General features: G+C 48.4%; 1 protein-coding gene across 2 annotated transcripts in view; it reads left to right on the top strand.

Moving 5' to 3' along the window:
* Nucleotides 1–2,922: 2,922 nt before the first annotated feature.
* Nucleotides 2,923–23,806, top strand: part of CA9 (carbonic anhydrase 9) — a 191,266-nt gene continuing 170,382 nt past the window's right edge. Inside the window, exon 1 of one of the 2 annotated variants that reach the window (XM_040420683.1) lies at nucleotides 2,923–3,094. In XM_040420683.1, the coding sequence (XP_040276617.1) occupies nucleotides 2,968–3,094 (127 nt within the window). In that variant the 5' untranslated portion in view covers nucleotides 2,923–2,967. The remainder of the gene's footprint in view (nucleotides 3,095–23,806) is intronic. The other variant, XM_040420682.1, reaches the window with a different exon arrangement.

Raw genomic sequence — 23,806 nt, 5'->3', positions numbered from 1 at the left:
CACGGCCTGGATCTAATCATTTCCAACATTTACAATTTATTATTGGGGTGATCCCAGGGACTGGATCTAATCATTTCCCCCATTTACAATCTACTATCGGGGTAAAGCAAGGGACTGGATCTAATAATTTACACCAATTACAATTTACTATCGGGGTGATTCCAAGACCTGGATCTAATAATTTCCACTAATTTCCATTTACTATCGGGGTGATCCCAGGGACTGGGATTAGGGAATGGATCTAATCATTTCCACTCTATTATCGGGGTGATCCCAGGGCCTGGATCTAATCATTTCCAACATTTACAATTTATTATAGGGGTGATCCCAGGGACTGGATCTAATCATTTCCCCCATTTACAATCTACTATCGGGGTAAAGCAAGGGACTGGATCTAATAATTTACACCAATTACAATTTACTATCGGGTTGATTCCAGGGCCTGGATTTAATAATTTCTACCATCTACACTGTACTAGCGGGGTGATCCCAGGGACTGGATCTAATCATTTCCAAAATTTTAACTGTACTATTCAGGTGATTCCAGGACCTGGATTTAATAATTTCCACTAATTACAATTCACTATCGGGGTGATCCCAGCGACTGGCTCTTTTCATTTCCCCCTGGAGGGGATTCCAGAGCCTGGATCTAATATTTTCCACCATTTACAATCTACTATCGGGGTGATCCCAGGACCTGGATCTAATCATTTCCACCATTTACAATCTACTATCGTTGTGATCCCAGGGCCTGGATCTAATCATTTCCACCATTTACAATCTATCAAGGTGATCACAAGGACTGGATCTAATCATTTCCACCATTTACAATGTACTATCGGGGTGATCCTAGGGAATGGATCTAATCATTTCCACCATTTCGACTCTACTATCGGGGTGATCCGAGGAACTGGATCTAATTATTTCCACCATTTACACTCTACTATCGGGGTGATCCCAGGGAATGGATCTAATCATTTCCACCATTTACACTCTACTATCGGGGTGATCCCAGTGCCTTGATCTAATCATTTCTACCATTTACAATCTACTATCGGGTTGATCCCAGGGACTGGATCTAATCATTTCCACCATTTACACTCTACTATCGGGGTGATCCCCGGGACTGGATCTAATAATTTCCATCATTTACACTCTACTATCGGGGTGATCCCTGGGAATGGATCTAATCATTTCCACCATTTCCACTCTACTATCGGGGTGATCACAGGGACTGGATCTAATAATTTCCAACATTTACAATTTACTATAGGGGTAATCATTTCGAAAATTTAGACTGTACTATTGAGGTGATCCCAAGGACTGGATCTAATCATTTCCACCATTTACACTCAATTATTGGGGTGATCCCAGGGACTGGATCTAATCATTTTCACTATTTACACTCTATTATTGGGGTGATCATAGGGACTAGATCTGATCATTTCTACCTTTTACATTCTACTTTTGATGTGATCCCAGGAAGTGGTTCTAATCATTATCTCTATTTATAATATACTATCGGTGTGATCCCACGGCCTGGATCTAATTATTTTCATCATTGGCGCTGTAATATTTGGGTGATCCTAGGGACTGGATCTAATAATTTCTACCATTTTTGCTCTACTTTTCGATTGATCCCAGGGACTTGATCTTATCCTTATTCCTATTTACACTGTACTATCGGGGTGATCCTAGGGCCTGGATCTAATCATTTCCACCATTTACACTGTACTATCGGGGTGATCCTAGGGCCTGGATCTAATCATTTCCACCATTTACAATCTACTATCGGGGTGATCCCAGGGACTGGATCTAATCATTTCCTCCATTTACAATCTACTATCGGGGTGATCCCTGGGAATGGATCTACTCATTTCCACTATTTCCACTCTACTTTCGGGGTGATCCCAGGGACTGGATCTAATAATTTCCAACATTTACAATTTACTATAGGGCTAATCATTTCCAAAATTTAGACTGTACTATTGAGGTGATCCCAGTGACTGGATCTAATCATTTTCACCATTTACACTCTATTATTGGGGTGATCATAGGGACTAGATCTGATCATTTCTACCTTTTACATTCTACTTTTGATGTGATCCCAGGAAGTGGTTATAATCATTATCTCCATTTATAATATACTATCGGGGTGATCCCACGGTCTGGATCTAATCATTTTCATCATTGGCGCTGTAATATTTGGGTGATCCCAGGGACTTGATCTTATCCTTATTCCTATTTACACTGAACTATTGGGGAGATCCCAGGAACCGGTTCTAATCATTATCTTTATTTATAATATACTATTGTGGTGTTCCCCGGGAATGGATCTAATTGTTTTTACCTTTTCCACTCTACTTTAGGAGGACATCCTGACCTTGAGCTGAAGGTGACAGTCTGGTAATATCTGAAGCTGTGACTACCAGGGACCCCTGTGAGGACGCCTGCTCTGGGGGCCACTCTGACATGTACTGTTGGTCCAGCTCCAGCACTTTCCACATCTCCGGCCAGTTTGTCCCTTGCCTCAGTCTAAAAAGAAAGCTCAGGACTTTGCCTCAGTGTCGGTGCAAGGAGGGGAGGGAGTCACAGGAGGGTGCTGCTGTAGGCACATATATACAGGAAGGTGCTGCTGTAGGTACATATATACAGGTGGGTGCTGCTGTAGGCAGACATATACAGGAGGGTGCTGCTGTAGGTACATATATACAGGTGGGTGCTGCTGTAGGTACATAAATACAGGTGGGTGCTGCTGTAGGCACATATATACAGGTGGGTGCTGCTGTAGGCACACATATACACACACACACACATATATATACAGACACACACATATATATACACACAGGTGCTGCTGCTGCACACACACGTACACGTACAGGACAGACTCTGCTACATTCAGGAGGACGGCTCAGTGACCACATCCAGTGACCAGGAGACACCAGATCCCAGTACTCCCAGTAGATGCGGACACTGCCGGACATGGGGCTTGGGGGGCTGAGGTCTCTGCTGCTCCTCACCTGTGTTCTGGGGCCCCATGTAAGAGCTGAGGGATCCCAAGAAGATGAGGACCATGAAGCCCACCCATCAGGTAAGTCACCCTTATATGTGGCTCTCATGTCTTCTGTATGTGTCATATGAACCTCCGACACTGTTCATAGGCTTAGATACATCATATCAGCAGATCACAATGAGGAGTGTAGTGTGAACCTTTGAGACTGTATCCCACATGTTAGGCTTAGATACAGTGGTGTCAGGGCTGCGGTGCTGTGTTCTCTGAGACTGTATCCCACATGTTAGGCTTAGATACAGTGGTGTCAGGGCTGCGGTGCTGTGTTCTCTGAGACTGTATCCCACATGTTAGGCTTAGATACAGTGGTGTCAGGGCTGCGGTGCTGTGTTCTCTGAGACTGTATCCCACATGTTAGGCTTAGATACAGTGGTGTCAGGGTTGCGGTGCTGTGTTCTCTGAGACTGTATCCCACATGTTAGGCTTAGATACAGTGGTGTCAGGGCTGCGGTGCTGTGTTCTCTGAGACTGTATCCCACATGTTAGGCTTAGATACAGTGGTGTCAGGGCTGCGGTGCTGTGTTCTCTGAGACTGTATCCCACATGTTAGGCTTAGATACAGTGGTGTCAGGGCTGCGGTGCTGTGTTCTCTGAGACTGTATCCCACATGTCAGGCTTAGATACAGTGGTGTCAGGGCTGCGGTGCTGTGTTCTCTGAGACTGTATCCCACATGTTAGGCTTAGATACAGTGGTGTCAGGGCTGCGGTGCTGTGTTCTCTGAGACTGTATCCCACATGTCAGGCTTAGATACAGTGGTGTCAGGGCTGCGGTGCTGTGTTCTCTGAGACTGTATCCCACATGTTAGGCTTAGATACAGTGGTGTCAGGGCTGCGGTGCTGTGTTCTCTGAGACTGTATCCCACATGTTAGGCTTAGATACAGTGGTGTCAGGGCTGCGGTGCTGTGTTCTCTGAGACTGTATCCCACATGTTAGGCTTAGATACAGTGGTGTCAGGGCTGCGGTGCTGTGTTCTCGGAGACTGTATCCCACATGTTAGGCTTAGATACAGTGGTGTCAGGGCTGCGGTGCTGTGTTCTCTGAGACTGTATCCCACATGTCAGGCATAGATACAGTGGTGTCAGGGCTGCGGTGCTGTGTTCTCTGAGACTGTATCCCACATGTTAGGCTTAGATACAGTGGTGTCAGGGCTGCGGTGCTGTGTTCTCTGAGACTGTATCCCACATGTTAAGCTTAGATTCAGGTGTGTCAGGGCTGCGGTGCTGTGTTCTCTGAGACTGTATCCCACATGTTAGGCTTAGATACAGTGGTGTCAGGGCTGCGGTGCTGTGTTCTCTGAGACTGTATCCCACATGTCAGGCTTAGATACAGTGGTGTCAGGGCTGCGGTGCTGTGTTCTCTGAGACTGTATCCCACATGTTAGGCTTAGATACAGTGGTGTCAGGGCTGCGGTGCTGTGTTCTCTGAGACTGTATCCCACATGTCAGGCATAGATATAGTGGTGTCAGGGCTGTGGTGCTGTGTTCTCTGAGACTGTATCCCACATGTTAGGCTTAGATACAGTGGTGTCAGGGCTGCGGTGCTGTGTTCTCTGAGACTGTATCCCACATGTCAGGCATAGATACAGTGGTGTCAGGGCTGCGGTGCTGTGTTCTCTGAGACTGTATCCCACATGTTAGGCTTAGATACAGTGGTGTCAGGGCTGCGGTGCTGTGTTCTCTGAGACTGTATCCCACATGTTAGGCTTAGATACAGTGGTGTCAGGGCTGCGGTGCTGTGTTCTCTGAGACTGTATCCCACATGTCAGGCATAGATACAGTGGTGTCAGGGCTGCGGTGCTGTGTTCTCTGAGACTGTATCCCACATTTTAGGCTCAGATACAGTGGTGTCAGGGCTGCGGTGCTGTGTTCTCTGAGACTGTATCCCACATGTTAGGCTTAGATACAGTGGTGTCAGGGCTGTGGTGCTGTTTTCTCTGAGACTGTATCCTACATGTTAGGCTTACATACAGTGGTGTCAGGGCTGCGGTGCTGTGTTCTCTGAGACTGTATCCCACATGTCAGGCATAGATACAGTGATGTCAGGGCTGCGGTGCTGTGTTCTCTGAGACTGTATCCCACATGTTAGGCTTAGATACAGTGGTGTCAGGGCTGCGGTGCTGTGTTCTCTGAGACTGTATCCCACATGTTAGGCTTAGATACAGTGGTGTCAGGGCTGCGGTGCTGTGTTCTCTGAGACTGTATCCCACATGTTAGGCTTAGATACAGTGGTGTCAGGGCTGCGGTGCTGTGTTCTCTGAGACTGTATCCCACATGTTAGGCTTAGATACAGTGGTGTCAGGGCTGCGGTGCTGTGTTCTCTGAGACTGTATCCCACATGTTAGGCTTAGATACAGTGGTGTCAGGGTTGCGGTGCTGTGTTCTCTCAGACTGTATCCCACATGTTAGGCTTAGATACAGTGGTGTCAGGGTTGCGGTGCTGTGTTCTCTGAGACTGTATCCTACATGTTAGGCTTAGATACAGTGGTGTCAGGGCTGCGGTGCTGTGTTCTCTGAGACTGTATCCCACATGTTAGGCTTAGATACAGTGGTGTCAGGGCTGCGGTGCTGTGTTCTCTGAGACTGTATCCCACATGTTAGGCTTAGATACAGTGGTGTCAGGGCTGCGGTGCTGTGTTCTCTGAGACTGTATCCCACATGTTAGGCTTAGATACAGTGGTGTCAGGGCTGCGGTGCTGTGTTCTCTGAGACTGTATCCCACATGTTAGGCTTAGATACAGTGGTGTCAGGGCTGCGGTGCTGTGTTCTCTGAGACTGTATCCCACATGTTAGGCTTAGATACAGTGGTGTCAGGGCTGCGGTGCTGTGTTCTCTGAGACTGTATCCCACATGTTAGGCTTAGATACAGTGGTGTCAGGGCTGCGGTGCTGTGTTCTCTGAGACTGTATCCCACATGTTAGGCTTAGATACAGTGGTGTCAGGGTTGCGGTGCTGTGTTCTCTCAGACTGTATCCCACATGTTAGGCTTAGATACAGTGGTGTCAGGGTTGCGGTGCTGTGTTCTCTGAGACTGTATCCCACATGTTAGGCTTAGATACAGTGGTGTCAGGGCTGCGGTGCTGTGTTCTCTGAGACTGTATCCCACATGTCAGGCTTAGATACAGTGGTGTCAGGGCTGCGGTGCTGTGTTCTCTGAGACTGTATCCCACATGTCAGGCATAGATACAGTGGTGTCAGGGCTGCGGTGCTGTGTTCTCTGAGACTGTATCCCACATGTTAGGCTTAGATACAGTGGTGTCAGGGCTGCGGTGCTGTGTTCTCTGAGACTGTATCCCACATGTTAGGCTTTGATACAGTGGTGTCAGGGCTGCGGTGCTGTGTTCTCGGAGACTGTATCCCACATGTTAGGCTTAGATACAGTGGTGTCAGGGCTGCGGTGCTGTGTTCTCTGAGACTGTATCCCACATGTTAGGCTTAGATACAGTGGTGTCAGGGCTGCGGTGCTGTGTTCTCTGAGACTGTATCCCACATGTTAGGCTTAGATACAGTGGTGTCAGGGCTGCGGTGCTGTGTTCTCGGAGACTGTATCCCACATGTTAGGCTTAGATACAGTGGTGTCAGGGCTGCGGTGCTGTGTTCTCTGAGACTGTATCCCACATGTTAGGCTTAGATACAGTGGTGTCAGGGCTGCGGTGCTGTGTTCTCGGAGACTGTATCCCACATGTTAGGCTTAGATACAGTGGTGTCAGGGCTGCGGTGCTGTGTTCTCTGAGACTGTATCCCACATGTTAGGCTTAGATACAGTGGTGTCAGGGCTGCGGTGCTGTGTTCTCTGAGACTGTATCCCACATGTCAGGCATAGATACAGTGGTGTCAGGGCTGCGGTGCTGTGTTCTCTGAGACTGTATCCCACATGTCAGGCTTAGATACAGTGGTGTCAGGGCTGCGGTGCTGTGTTCTCTGAGACTGTATCCCACATGTTAGGCTTAGATACAGTGGTGTCAGGGCTGCGGTGCTGTGTTCTCTGAGACTGTATCCCACATGTCAGGCTTAGATACAGTGGTGTCAGGGCTGCGGTGCTGTGTTCTCTGAGACTGTATCCTACATGTTAGGCTTAGATACAGTGGCGTCAGGGCTGCGGTGCTGTGTTCTCTGAGACTGTATCCCACATGTTAGGCTTAGATACAGTGGTGTCAGGGCTGCGGTGCTGTGTTCTCTGAGACTGTATCCCACATGTCAGGCATAGATACAGTGGTGTCAGGGCTGCGGTGCTGTGTTCTCTGAGACTGTATCCCACATGTTAGGCTTAGATACAGTGGTGTCAGGGCTGCGGTGCTGTGTTCTCTGAGACTGTATCCCACATGTCAGGCATAGATACAGTGGTGTCAGGGCTGCGGTGCTGTGTTCTCTGAGACTGTATCCCACATGTTAGGCTTAGATACAGTGGTGTCAGGGCTGCGGTGCTGTGTTCTCTGTGACTGTATCCCACATGTTAGGCTTAGATACAGTGGTGTCAGGGCTGCGGTGCTGTGTTCTCTGAGACTGTATCCCACATGTCAGGCTTAGATACAGTGGTGTCAGGGCTGCGGTGCTGTGTTCTCTGAGACTGTATCCCACATGTTAGGCTTAGATACAGTGGTGTCAGGGCTGCGGTGCTGTGTTCTCTGAGACTGTATCCCACATGTCAGGCTTAGATACAGTGGTGTCAGGGCTGCGGTGCTGTGTTCTCTGAGACTGTATCCCACATGTTAGGCTTAGATACAGTGGTGTCAGGGCTGCGGTGCTGTGTTCTCTGAGACTGTATCCCACATGTTAGGCTTAGATACAGTGGTGTCAGGGCTGCGGTGCTGTGTTCTCTGAGACTGTATCCCACATGTTAGGCTTAGATACAGTGGTGTCAGGGCTGCGGTGCTGTGTTCTCGGAGACTGTATCCCACATGTTAGGCTTAGATACAGTGGTGTCAGGGCTGCGGTGCTGTGTTCTCTGAGACTGTATCCCACATGTCAGGCATAGATACAGTGGTGTCAGGGCTGTGGTGCTGTGTTCTCTGAGACTGTATCCCACATGTTAGGCTTAGATACAGTGGTGTCAGGGCTGCGGTGCTGTGTTCTCTGAGACTGTATCCCACATGTTAAGCTTAGATACAGGTGTGTCAGGGCTGCGGTGCTGTGTTCTCTGAGACTGTATCCCACATGTTAGGCTTAGATACAGTGGTGTCAGGGCTGCGGTGCTGTGTTCTCTGAGACTGTATCCCACATGTCAGGCTTAGATACAGTGGTGTCAGGGCTGCGGTGCTGTGTTCTCTGAGACTGTATCCCACATGTTAGGCTTAGATACAGTGGTGTCAGGGCTGCGGTGCTGTGTTCTCTGAGACTGTATCCTACATGTCAGGCATAGATATAGTGGTGTCAGGGCTGCGGTGCTGTGTTCTCTGAAACTGTATCCCACATGTTAGGCTTAGATACAGTGGTGTCAGGGCTGCGGTGCTGTGTTCTCTGAGACTGTATCCCACATGTTAGGCTTAGATACAGTGGTGTCAGGGCTGCGGTGCTGTGTTCTCTGAGACTGTATCCCACATGTTAGGCTTAGATACAGTGGTGTCAGGGCTGCGGTGCTGTGTTCTCTGAGACTGTATCCCACATGTTAGGCTTAGATACAGTGGTGTCAGGGCTGCGGTGCTGTGTTCTCTGAGACTGTATCCCACATGTTAGGCTTAGATACAGTGGTGTCAGGGCTGCGGTGCTGTGTTCTCTGAGACTGTATCCCACATGTTAGGCTTAGATACAGTGGTGTCAGGGCTGCGGTGCTGTGTTCTCGGTGACTGTATCCCACATGTTAGGCTTAGATACAGTGGTGTCAGGGCTGCGGTGCTGTGTTCTCTGAGACTGTATCACACATGTTAGGCTTAGATACAGTGGTGTCAGGACTGCGGTGCTGTGTTTTCTGAGACTGTATCCCACATGTTAGGCTTAGATACAGTGGTGTCAGGGCTGCGGTGCTGTGTTCTCTGAGACTGTATCCCACATGTTAGGCTTAGATACAGTGGTGTCAGGGCTGCGGTGCTGTGTTCTCTGAGACTGTATCCCACATGTTAGGCTTAGATACAGTGGTGTCAGGGCTGCGGTGCTGTGTTCCCTGAGACTGTATCCCACATGTCAGGCATAGATACAGTGGTGTCAGGGCTGCGGTGCTGTGTTCTCTGAGACTGTATCCCACATGTTAGGCTTAGATACAGTGGTGTCAGGGCTGCGGTGCTGTGTTCTCTGAGACTGTATCCCACATGTTAGGCTTAGATACAGTGGTGTCAGGGCTGCGGTACTGTGTTCTCTGAGACTGTATCCCACATGTCAGGCATAGATACAGTGGTGTCAGGGCTGCGGTGCTGTGTTCTCTGAGACTGTATCCCACATGTTAGGCTTAGATACAGTGGTGTCAGGGCTGCGGTGCTGTGTTCTCTGAGACTGTATCCCACATGTTAGGCTTAGATACAGTGGTGTCAGGGCTGCGGTGCTGTGTTCTCTGAGACTGTATCCCACATGTTAGGCTTTGATACAGTGGTGTCAGGGCTGCGGTGCTGTGTTCTCTGAGACTGTATCCCACATGTTAGGCTCAGATACAGTGGTGTCAGGGCTGCGGTGCTGTGTTCTCTGAGACTGTATCCCACATGTTAGGCTTAGATACAGTGGTGTCAGGGCTGCGGTGCTGTGTTCTCTGAGACTGTATCCCACATGTTAGGCTTAGATACAGTGGTGTCAGGGCTGCGGTGCTGTGTTCTCTGAGACTGTATCCCACATTTTAGGCTTAGATACAGTGGTGTCAGGGCTGTGGTGCTGTGTTCTCTGAGACTGTATCCCACATGTTAGGCTTAGATACAGTGGTGTCAGGGCTGCGGTGCTGTGTTCTCTGAGACTGTATCCCACATGTTAGGCTTAGATACAGTGGTGTCAGGGCTGCGGTGCTGTGTTCTCTGAGACTGTATCCCACATGTTAGGCTTAGATACAGTGGTGTCAGGGCTGCGGTGCTGTGTTCTCTGAGACTGTATCCCACATGTTAGGCTTAGATACAGTGGTGTCAGGGTTGCGGTGCTGTGTTCTCTCAGACTGTATATCACATGTTAGGCTTAGATACAGTGGTGTCAGGGTTGCGGTGCTGTGTTCTCTGAGACTGTATCCCACATGTTAGGCTTAGATACAGTGGTGTCAGGGCTGCGGTGCTGTGTTCTCTGAGACTGTATCCCACATGTTAGGCTTAGATACAGTGGTGTCAGGGCTGCGGTGCTGTGTTCTCTGAGACTGTATCCCACATGTTAGGCTTAGATACAGTGGTGTCAGGGCTGCGGTGCTGTGTTCTCTGAGACTGTATCCCACATGTTAGGCTTAGATACAGTGGTGTCAGGGCTGCGGTGCTGTGTTCTCTGAGACTGTATCCCACATGTTAGGCTTAGATACAGTGGTGTCAGGGCTGCGGTGCTGTGTTCTCTGAGACTATATCCCACATGTTAGGCTTAGATACAGTGGTGTCAGGGCTGCGGTGCTGTGTTCTCTGAGACTGTATCCCACATGTTAGGCTTAGATACAGTGGTGTCAGGGTTGCGGTGCTGTGTTCTCTCAGACTGTATCCCACATGTTAGGCTTAGATACAGTGGTGTCAGGGTTGCGGTGCTGTGTTCTCTGAGACTGTATCCCACATGTTAGGCTTAGATACAGTGGTGTCAGGGCTGCGGTGCTGTGTTCTCTGAGACTGTATCCCACATGTCAGGCTTAGATACAGTGGTGTCAGGGCTGCGGTGCTGTGTTCTCTGAGACTGTATCCCACATGTCAGGCATAGATACAGTGGTGTCAGGGCTGCGGTGCTGTGTTCTCTGAGACTGTATCCCACATGTTAGGCTTAGATACAGTGGTGTCAGGGCTGCGGTGCTGTGTTCTCTGAGACTGTATCCCACATGTTAGGCTTTGATACAGTGGTGTCAGGGCTGCGGTGCTGTGTTCTCGGAGACTGTATCCCACATGTTAGGCTTAGATACAGTGGTGTCAGGGCTGCGGTGCTGTGTTCTCTGAGACTGTATCCCACATGTTAGGCTTAGATACAGTGGTGTCAGGGCTGCGGTGCTGTGTTCTCTGAGACTGTATCCCACATGTTAGGCTTAGATACAGTGGTGTCAGGGCTGCGGTGCTGTGTTCTCGGAGACTGTATCCCACATGTTAGGCTTAGATACAGTGGTGTCAGGGCTGCGGTGCTGTGTTCTCTGAGACTGTATCCCACATGTTAGGCTTAGATACAGTGGTGTCAGGGCTGCGGTGCTGTGTTCTCTGAGACTGTATCCCACATGTCAGGCATAGATACAGTGGTGTCAGGGCTGCGGTGCTGTGTTGTCTGAGACTGTATCCCACATGTCAGGCTTAGATACAGTGGTGTCAGGGCTGCGGTGCTGTGTTCTCTGAGACTGTATCCCACATGTTAGGCTTAGATACAGTGGTGTCAGGGCTGCGGTGCTGTGTTCTCTGAGACTGTATCCCACATGTCAGGCTTAGATACAGTGGTGTCAGGGCTGCGGTGCTGTGTTCTCTGAGACTGTATCCTACATGTTAGGCTTAGATACAGTGGCGTCAGGGCTGCGTTGCTGTGTTCTCTGAGACTGTATCCCACATGTTAGGCTTAGATACAGTGGTGTCAGGGCTGCGGTGCTGTGTTCTCTGAGACTGTATCCCACATGTCAGGCATAGATACAGTGGTGTCAGGGCTGCGGTGCTGTGTTCTCTGAGACTGTATCCCACATGTTAGGCTTAGATACAGTGGTGTCAGGGCTGCGGTGCTGTGTTCTCTGAGACTGTATCCCACATGTCAGGCATAGATACAGTGGTGTCAGGGCTGCGGTGCTGTGTTCTCTGAGACTGTATCCCACATGTTAGGCTTACATACAGTGGTGTCAGGGCTGCGGTGCTGTGTTCTCTGAGACTGTATCCCACATGTTAGGCTTAGATACAGTGGTGTCAGGGCTGCGGTGCTGTGTTCTCTGAGACTGTATCCTACATGTTAGGCTTTCATACAGTGGTGTCAGGGCTGCGGTGCTGTGTTCTCTGAGACTGTATCCCACATGTTAGGCTTAGATACAGTGGTGTCAGGGCTGCGGTGCTGTGTTCTCTGAGACTGTATCCCACATGTTAGGCTTAGATACAGTGGTGTCAGGGCTGCGGTGCTGTGTTCTCTGAGACTGTATCCCACATGTTAGGCTTAGATACAGTGGTGTCAGGGCTGCGGTGCTGTGTTCTCTGAGACTGTATCCCACATGTTAGGGTTAGATACAGTGGTGTCAGGGCTGCGGTGCTGTGTTCTCTGAGACTGTATCCCACATGTCAGGCATAGATACAGTGGTGTCAGGGCTGCGGTGCTGTGTTCTCTGAGACTGTATCCCACATGTTAGGCTTAGATACAGTGGTGTCAGGGCTGCGGTGCTGTGTTCTCTGAGACTGTATCCCACATGTTAGGCATAGATACAGTGGTGTCAGGGCTGCGGTGCTGTGTTCTCTGAGACTGTATCCCACATGTTAGGCTTAGATACAGTGGTGTCAGGGCTGCGGTGCTGTGTTCTCTGAGACTGTATCCCACATGTCAGGCATAGATACAGTGGTGTCAGGGCTGCGGTGCTGTGTTCTCTGAGACTGTATCCCACATGTCAGGCATAGATACAGTGGTGTCAGGGCTGCGGTGCTGTGTTCTCTCAGACTGTATCCCACATGTCAGGCATAGATACAGTGGTGTCAGGGCTGCGGTGCTGTGTTCTCTGAGACTGTATCCCACATGTTAGGCTCAGATACAGTGGTGTCAGGGCTGCGGTGCTGTGTTCTCTGAGACTGTATCCCACATGTCAGGCATAGATACAGTGGTGTCAGGGCTGCGGTGCTGTGTTCTCTGAGACTGTATCCCACATGTTAGGCTTAGATACATTCCATCCCAGACTCATCCAGAAGGAAGGAACCAAAAGATGGGAAGAGTCGGAGCGCAGTGCGCTTCAGATGCACCTCGGGCTCCGCTCTTCATCTGCCCCTGCGCTGGCGGTGGATCCGGCGGAGTTGTCTACAGGAGACGACCCCCCCCCCCATAACTTCAGCGCATCCTTCGCCAGGGGGAGATGTCAGCAGCTTCCGATATTCCGAGCGGTCTTACATTTTCACCTGTAACAGGTGCAGAGAGCCGTAAATGAGACGGATCTGCTGGCCCCTCCCCTTCTCCTCCCAGGCCACACCCACAATGTTGTTCCTGTGACTGGTGTGAGTGGGGAGAAGTCGCAGATAGCGGCACAAATAACCGCTGTGCCGCCATCTGCACCAGAAATATACTCCTAATGTAGTCATATTACAGATCAGTAAATGACCCACATAATGACCCATATAGTGGCCAAATAATACCACCATACACTGACTGAATAATACCACCGTACACTGACTGAATAATACCACCATACACTGACTGAATAATACCACCATACACTGACTGAATAATACCACCGTACACTGACTGAATAATACCACCATACACTGACTGAATAATACCACCATACACTGACTGAATAATACCACCATACACTGACTGAATAATACCTCCATACACTGACTGAATAATACCACAATACACTGACTGAATAATACCACCATACACTGACTGAATAATACCTCCATACACTGACTGAATAATACCACCATACACTGACTGAATAATACCACCATACACTGACTGAATAATACCACCATACACTGACTGAATAATACCACCGTACACTGACTGAATAATACCACCGTACACTAACTGAATAATACCACCGTACACTGACTGAATAATACCACCGTACACTGACTGAATAATACCACCATACACTGACTGAATAATACCACCATACACTGACTGAATAATACCACCATACACTGACTGAATAATACCTCCATACACTGACTGAATAATACCACCATACACTGACTGAATAATACCACCGTACACTGACTGAATAATACCTCCATACACTGACTGAATAATACCACAATACACTGACTGCATAATACTACCATACACTGACTGAATACTAGCCCCATACTCTGAGTAATACCACCATACACTGACTGAATAATACCACCATACACTGACTGCATATTACCACCATACACTGACTGAATAATACCACCATACACTGACTGAATAATACCACCATACACTGACTGAATAATACCACCGTACACTGACTGAATAATACCACCATACACTGACTGAATAATACCACCATACACTGACTGAATAATACCACCGTACACTGACTGAATAATACCACCGTACACTGACTGAATAATACCACCATACAATGACTGAATAATACCACCATACACTGACTGAATAATACCACCGTACACTGACTGAATAATACCACCATACACTGACTGAATAATACCACCATACACTGACTGAATAATACCACCGTACACTGACTGAATAATACCACCATACACTGACTGAATAATACCACCATACACTGACTGAATAATACCACCATACACTGACTGAATAATACCACCGTACACTGACTGAATAATACCACCGTACACTGACTGAATAATACCACCGTACACTGACTGAATAATACCACCATACACTGACTGCATAATACTACCATACACTGACTGAATAATACCACCATACACTGACTGAATAATACCACCATACACTGACTGAATAATACCACCGTACACTGACTGAATAATACCACCGTACACTGACTGAATAATACCACCGTACACTGACTGAATAATACCACCGTACACTGACTGAATAATACCACCATACACTGACTGAATAATACCACCATACACTGACTGAATAATACCTCCATACACTGACTGAATAATACCACCATACACTGACTGAATAATACCACCATACACTGACTGAATAATACCACCGTACACTGACTGAATAATACCACCATACACTGACTGAATAATACCACCATACACTGACTGAATAATACCTCCATACACTGACTGAATAATACCACCATACACTGACTGAATAATTCTTCCACGCACTGACTGAATAATACCACCATACACTGACTGAATAATACCACCATACACTGACTGAATAATACCACCATACACTGACTGAATAATACCTCCATACACTGACTGAATAATACCACCATACACTGACTGCATAATACTACCATACACTGACTGAATACTAGCCCCATACTCTGAGTAATACCACCATACACTGACTGAATAATACCACCATACACTGAGTAATACCACCATACACTGACTGAATAATACCACCATACACTGACTGAATACTAGCCCCATACTCTGAGTAATACCACCACACACTGACTGAATAATACCACCACACACTGACTGAATAATACCACCATACACTGACTGAATAATACCACCATACACTGACTGAATACTAGCCCCATACTCTGAGTAATATCACTATACACTGACTGCATATTACCACCATACACTGACTGAATAATACCACCATACACTGACTGAATAAAACCACCGTACACTGACTGAATAATACCACCACACACTGACTGAATAATACCACCACACACTGACTGAATACTAGCCCCATACTCTGAGTAATATCACTATACACTGACTGAATAATACCACCATACACTGACTGAATAATTCTTCCACGCACTGACTGAATAATACCACCATACACTGACTGAATAATACAAACATACAGTTTCCTTTATTTTGGTTTTGAGCAGCCATATGGTATTGCAGTAATTATGCAATTTTCTTCGTCATTCGTGTTTTATTAATTACTAGTTCGGCTCGAGCATCGCTATGCTTGGCACATTGCGCTGTTCGGCCGACACTATAGAGCTGCAAGGTCAGTTGCAAAAAAAAAAAGAGAGACTTCTGCTGTATAGGAATAATACTTACTACTAGTAAGTATTCCAGTAGTAACTGGCCGTGCAGCTCTATAGTATAGTGGTTAACATTCTGGGCTGTAATGTAGAAGGTTGTGAGTTTGAATCCCACCAGAATCTTTTCAGAAATAAAGGACAAATTAGATGTAAATACACTGGGTGCCCCCAGCCCTGACCCCATGTGTGGACATAGCTATATATGGAGTCAGAGCAGGGACTAGAGTCCCGACACCCTCCCCTCTTCTGAGCAGGGGCTGCCTGGTGCAATGCTCGGCTTCTCCCATTGACTTCCATTGTGCTTGGATGCTCTGTAGAGCATCGGGAAGTGTTCTACCCGAGCACTCGTACGAGATAAATAGATACTTAGTGGTTTTGTGACATTTAAATGCTAATTCTATTTATTGTTGTTTATTTACGCTCATTATTAATAAAAGAAAAGAGATGATTGAATTTTTATAAAATATTATTAAAAGTTTATTGTTTTACTTTTTTCTTTTTATATTTTTAAATACCTCAGCGGGGTCTGATTGTGAGATTGTTTGATCGCTTCCCTCATAGACTGCAATGATTTACAATTGAACAGTATGGGAAAGTCCCTGTCTTATGGAGCCGTACCACAGGCAGGTCTCCATCGGAACAGGTCTCGGAGACTGCAGAACGGCTCCCCGGATCTCAGCGCGGTGAAGCCGGGGAAAGACCTGTGTGAGGCCGTGGCCACAAGTAGTCATGGCATTTGTGGGTTTAATAGTCCATGAACGGCAGTGTCCACAAGATGTGTGATATCTCTAACACTTCGGGGTTTCGTCTGTAGCTCAGCTTAAGGCCTCCTGCACACGACCGTTGTGTGCATCCGTGTCCGTTGTTCAGTTTTCCGTGATTTTCTGTGGACCCATTGACTTTCAATGGGTCCGTTGAAAACTCGGAAAATGCACCGTTGTTCATCCGCGTCCGTGATCCGTGTTTCCTGTCCGTCAAAAAAATATGACCTGTCCTATTTTTTGGACGGACAACGGTTCGCGGACCTATTCAAGTCAATGGGTCCGTGAAAAAACACGGATGCACACAAGATTGTCATCCGCATCCGTGATCCGTAGGCTACTTTCACACAGATGAATCGCAGATGAAAACTCAGATCCGACAGTATATTCTTGTGACAGATCCATCTGTATAGACCTATATTGCTGGTTCGTCTGTTTGCCTTCATTTCGCTGGATTTCCTGCCCGTATGCCCCTGTTCGTGTGTTTCCCCAAATATCGATTGGAACTACTGAACGGACGGCCACCCAGGAGAGGAGTGTGCTGCTAGTTAACCCAAATGGCCTCATTGTTCACAAAGGACTTAAACTAACTTGAACTCCTGGTCTAATGCGTGCCATTTTGGGATGTTAAATGTCTGTGTATTGAAAAGGGTTGTGACATTGTATGTTTAAATGGTGATGTCTGTTCTGTTGTCCCCACATGTGTATTGTGGTTTCCCTCTGTCTTGGGAGATAATTGGATTACTCCTCGGGTGTCTCCAGGGCAGAGAGGAGGAAACCATGATGCATTGTGGGGATGTATTGTCTCTGTAGTGCTGCATGTCTGTCCTGTGTCAGTCTCCATTCTGGTCCCCTAGGGGCGTGTCCACCAGATGGAGACCTGCATAAATACGGGTGGGTAGCCCTCAATAAAACATTCCTGTAACGGACCGTTTCAGCAGACAAGGGGTTAAAATCCGTTTAGGCGATGTGCCCCTTTCTGAGAGACAGGCCCAGCTACTGCAGAACACCAATGTCCCGAACTGGATACAAAGTAGCACTCCAAACTGGAACCTCACGAATAGCTGCTAGCAGACGAACAGGGATCAGCTTACACTTCTGGCAATCGGTCCTCTAACAGCATACAGCGAATCCCCCCAATAACGAGACAAGGCTCCGTGTTGAGGGTCAAGCAGTGGTCTGACTGTACTTCACGTACAGCCTCTTTTATTCATAAACCACAAACATAGTACTGCCCACAGGGGTTTGAAATACAACCAATTAGTAATTTACAACACATACAATGTAACTACAGCAACCAATCGTTCACACCCCCAGAGGACCAGAATGAAGACTGTGACATAGGACAGATACAACATATCCCCACAATGCATCATGGTCTCCTCCTCTCTGTCCCGGAGACAACCTGAGGAGCTGGATTATTATCTCTGAGGACAAAGGGAGATCGCCAATACACATGTGAGGACAACAGAACAGACATCACCATTTAAACACACAATGGGACAATGGCACAATAGAAACACACCCAGCATTTTCCTCCCAAGCTGACAAGTTACACTTATTATAAATTGTTACAACTTTGTGAGTTTACATTGGCCATACAGATAACTAACATCAATTTAAACAGTATAACTTGGGGACAAACCTATCCAAAATTCACTTGAATAGGTTCAGGGGTTTAAAAGTTAGTATGGGCCATAATACTGAGGCAAGAGGCTGATAAACAGGCCTCTCCAAAACCCAGTGGCGAGGTTGGTTTCGCCACACATCTCCCCCCCCCCCAGGGAAGACTAACCAGATACCTGACCTCACGCCAGTCGGTACCTGAGTTAGTCTGGCAGCCCACCCACAACCCAATACTGGACCTGTTGCATTGGGTAGCCTGTCTCTGTCCAGTGAGTCCACCAAGGTTATGTTGGAAGCTGGTACTCCCGGTCTCCGCGTTGCTCCCTGGCTTAGAGTCTGGTTGTTGGAGGGGGAGACCGACTGTCTCTAACCTCTGTGCTGTAAGTGCAGAGACCACGGTCCCATCTGCACTGTTGTGGGGGTTACTGTCTCCCCCTGGTGCGTTAAGCTGCCGCTGGGGAGAGGGGGTAACGAGCTCCTCTCCCATACATACTTCCAGCCGCTGGGGAGGGCGACCGACCGTCTCCGCTCCCAATACAGTGTCCTGCTGCTGGGGAAAGGAGACTGGGCTCTCTATTCCCTGCTGGACACTCTGCCGCTGGGGAATGGAGACTGGGCTCCCAATTCCCAAAAAATCACTCTGCTGCTGGGGGGCAGGAACAACTACCTCTGCCCCCTGTAACTCAGCCTGCCGCTGGGAGGGAGGACGCTGCTCTCCTCTCCCTGCATTTCACACTGCCGCTGGGGAGGGAGGACGCTGCTCTCCTCTCCCTGCACTTCACACTGCCTTCCCGGCATATCACTCCGCTGCTGGGGGGCAGGAACAACTACCTCTGCCCCCTGTAACTCAGCCTGCCGCTGGGGAGGGAGGACGCTGCTCTCCTCTCCCTGCACTTCACACTGCCGCTGGGGAATGGAGACTGAGCTCCCAATTCCCTGCAGGACCGGTGGAGAGAGCTCGGTCCCATCTCTACCGGCCACCTGGGGTCCTTCCCAGTAACACTCTACAATATCTGCCCAGCTGAATGGGTCTGGATCTGGGTCTGTCACCTTACCGTCCTGCTGAGCCTTCTCAATGGAGTGGAAGAGATCTCGGTAGTCCTGCTCCAGTTCCCACTCCAGGGTTGCTAGGTGAGCCAGGTCTTGCTCTACCTCATGGGGGTCATCCCACTCATGCCTAGCCTCCCTCTCGTAGAAAATGTCCTGAAGTCTGGACTGTACAGGGCTCCCGAAGTCAGGCTCTGCAAAGGACTCCCATAACAAGCCAGGACCATAAAACTCCTCTCCCTCTGGCTTGTCATGTTCGGCTGTCCAGGGTATATACTGTGCCATATACCACCAAAGCGCCTGGTAGGCATCCTCCAGCCATAGCTCCTGCCATACCCGGTGCTCTAGATCCTTCACCCATTCCTCCAGGGGCTGCTCTCCCAGGAAGGGCATCCGCAGGGCCACTTGCTTCTGCAACCGCTGCTCTTCACTGGGGAGACTCTCACCCCGCTGGTATTGTACATTATCCAGGGCCTGGTACCAGATGCCTTTCCTTAATGCATCCCGGCCATCCAGGTCCTCCTCCTCGTATAACACTGCTGGTTCCATCCTGGTGCTGTCAGGGTCGCTGTACTGGGACATGCGTTGCCCTCAAATTGTAATTCCAGGGAATGATGTTTCTTTGTAGCTGTCCTTCTGGGCTGTGGGAACGATCCCGCTGCTTGCCACCAATGTAACGGACCGTTTCAGCAGACAAGGGGTTAAAATCCGTTTAGGCGATGTGCCCCTTTCTGAGAGACAGGCCCAGCTACTGCAGAACACCAATGTCCCGAACTGGATACAAAGTAGCACTCCAAACTGGAACCTCACAAATAGCTGCTAGCAGACGAACAGGAATCAGCTTACACTTCTGGCAAATCGGTCCTCTAACAGCATACAGCGAATCCCCCCAATAACGAGACAAGGCTCCGTGTTGAGGGTCAAGCAGTGGTCTGACTGTACTTCACGTACAGCCTCTTTTATTCATAAACCACAAACATAGTACTGCCCACAGGGGTTTGAAATACAACCAATCAGTAATTTACAACACATACAATGTAACTACAGCAACCAATCATTCACGCCCCCAGAGGACCAGAATGAAGACTGTGACATAGGACAGATACAACATATCCCCACAATGCATCATGGTCTCCTCCTCTCTGTCCCAGAGACAACCTGAGGAGCAATCCAATTATCTCTGAGGACAAAGGGAGATCGCCAATACACATGTGAGGACAACAGAACAGACATCACCCTTTAAACACATAATGGGACAATGGCACAATAGAAACACACCCAGCATTTCCTCCCAAGCTGACAAGTTACACTTATCATAAATTGTTACAACTTTGTGAGTTTACATTGGCCATACATATAACTAACATCAATTTAAACAGTATAACTTGGGGACAAACCTATCCAAAATTCACTTGAATAAGTTCAGGGGTTTAAAAGTTAGTATATGGCCCATAATCCAGGGGCAAGAGGCTGATAAACAGGCCTCTCCAAAACCCAGTGGCGAGGTTGGTTTCGCCACAATTCCTGTTTGACTTTCAAGACGGAGCTTGGTCTCGTTTGTGGAGGGATTTATTATTGGGACAGCGCTTTCGTATATTGCTAGCTGTGGAAGGAGTTCGACTGAATTGCTGATCGGGAGTTGTCACTTCGTATGCTCCATTAGGGAGTTTGACGATCGGCTGGATTAAAAACTGCATTTCTGGAGAAAGGGGCTTATTCACTAAACGGCGGCTTCATCTACCTGGCAGTGAGTGTCGTAACAATTGGTGGCAGCAGTGGGATGAATCCCACCGCCCAGAAGGCCAGTTAACAAATCCCAGGGTGGAAATGCAGTATGAGGAATTAAGGCGTGCTACCCTTAAAGATATATTGGAACGCAGAGGACGATCAGCGAGTAATCTCAAGAAGAGAGAGATTATTTCTATATTATTGGAGATGGATGCAGCACAGGGAACGGAGAGAGCTAATGTGCCTGGCATACTGGATTTAACACCCGAGGAGGTACAATTTAACCGGGCAGTCCAGATAAGGCTGGCACACCTTGGCCCCAACCCTGCAGCAGATATTGTGGTCCAGGTGCAAGCAGCAGTAGCAGCACAACAGGCGCTCCAGGGAAGAGGAGCTGCAGCAGCAGAGGTACCCCATAATAATAATGGAAGGAGAAAGGTACCTTTTGCTGCATTTAGACATTTTGTGGAAACGGAGGGAGAGATTGACGGGTTCCTGGCCGATTTTGAAAGACAGTGTGCCTTACACCAGGTACCCGCAGAGGAATGGGTCACTATCCTCTCTGGGAAATTATCCGGCCGGGCCAGTGAGGCTTTTCGGGCCATCCCAGAGGAGGAACTTACAAGTTACCGGGCAGAAAAGGTGCCCTTTTGGCCAGGTACGCTGTCACCCCTGAGGCGTACCGGCGGCGATTCCGGGACACTAACAAGCAGGCTGGCGATTCTTATGTGGAGTGGGCATGCAGGGTACACCGCACCGCAGCCCACTGGATGGCAGGGTGTCAAGCGGTAACTGGGGAAGAGGTGCTGCAAGTATTTTTGTTGGACCACTGCTTGACCCTCAAAATGGAGCCTTGTCTCGTTATTGGGGGGATTCACTGTATGCTGTTAGAAGACCGATTGCCAGGGGTGTAAGCTGATTCCTGTTCGTCTGCTAGCAGCTATTCGTGAGGTTCCAGTTTGGAGTGCTACTTTGTATCCAGTTCGGGAGTTTGGTGTATCCTGCAGTAGCTGTGCCTGTCTCTCAGAAAGGGGCTTATCGCCTGAACGGATTTTAACCCCTTGTCTGCTGAAACGGTCCGTTACAATTCTAACACAGAGGCGTTCCCATAGTGATGGGGACGCTTCAAGTTAGAATATACTAAGAACTGTGTACATGACTGAACTGTGCAGAACTGTGCTGCACCTGAGGGGTTAATTGTGCGTATCATAGCCCCCTGTAAGAGATCAGGTGCTGCAAGGCAGGAGGGGGCAGACCCCCCTCCCTCCCCAGTTTTAAATTCATTGGTGGCCAGTGCGGCCTTCCCTCTCCCCCCCCTCCTAATTAAAATCCCCCCCATATACTATGGCCCCAGTTGTGCCCCCATCTTTATATTATGGCCCAGTTGTGCCCTCATACATATACTATGACCCCAGATGTGTCCCTATACATATATTACGGTCCCAGTTGTGCCCCCATACATATACGATGGCCCCAGTTGTGCCCCCATAGATATATTATGGCCCCAGTTGGTGGCAGCGGAGAGTTACGATCGCAGTCCCAGTTTAATCGCTGGGGCTCCGATCGGTAACCATGGCAACCAGGACGCTACTGCAGTCCTGGCTGCCATGGTTACTTAGCAATTTTAGAAGCATTATACTTACCTGCACTGTCTGTGACCGGCCGGACGCTCCTCCTACTGGTAAGTGACAGGTCTGTGCTATAAGCAATGCGCCGCACAGACCTTTCACTTACCAGTAGGAGGAGCGCCCGGCCGGTCACAGACAGCAAGGTAAGTATAATGCTTCTGAAATTGCTAAGTAACCATGGCAACCAGGACTGGGACTCCGATCGGAACTCTCCGCTGCCACCAACTGGGACCGTAATATATGTATGGGGACACCAAAATGACTTTTTCCTTCATGTCCGTGGATCCTCCAAAAATCAAGGAAGACCCACGAAAGAAAAAATGGACACGGATCACGGAACTACAGAACCCGTTTTGGCGAACCGCAAAAAAAACGGTTGTGTGCATGAGGCCTAAGGAGAAGTATTATGGAAGAATGAAGGGAGGACACCAGACGATTTGCAACTAGTTGTAGATAAAAGTAAAGTGGGCACCAGTGAAGAGAGGGACAGAAAAAGAGATCTTGTGGATCTCTTCTTCTGCCCCTCTCTTTATTAGACATGGTTTTATTAGACATTGGTCACACGGAGGCGAGAATTTACTAAAATCTTGTCCTGTGATTGTCAGCAGTAGGACCTGTGGGGGTCATGAGACCATGCATCAGTAGGAAACCTTCTGTGATCATTCATGGTAGCAATAGTGGTATTTGTGAGACTTCGGGACATACGCAATTCCTCTCACACCAGGAATGGGAACTTGATTCCCGGGTGTAATTGTTCCCACCCAGACGTACATTAGAGGCATGTCTTCTGGCCTCCTGATCTATAACTGTGCATCAATTGCAGGGAATTCAGAAATGCTAAAAAAAACTGCGTCCTATAAAAACACATCTAAATATAGTAAAGTCAACTGAAGTCTGGATGGAGCGAGACATGAGAGTGATTATGGCAGGGTATAAGTGCACGATAGAGATGAGTCAAGTTTTCAATAATTCAATTTGAACCCTTCACCAAATTTTTCAACAAAATTCGATCCGAGCCTTTTTATTGGTGTAGAACACTGTGCCTGTATAG

Source organism: Bufo bufo, chromosome 2 (genome assembly GCF_905171765.1).
Source record: "Bufo bufo chromosome 2, aBufBuf1.1, whole genome shotgun sequence".
Classification (NCBI taxonomy): Eukaryota; Metazoa; Chordata; class Amphibia; order Anura; family Bufonidae; genus Bufo; species Bufo bufo.
The sequence above is the reverse complement of the archived record's forward strand: the minus strand, read 5'-3'. Positions and strand labels throughout refer to the sequence as shown.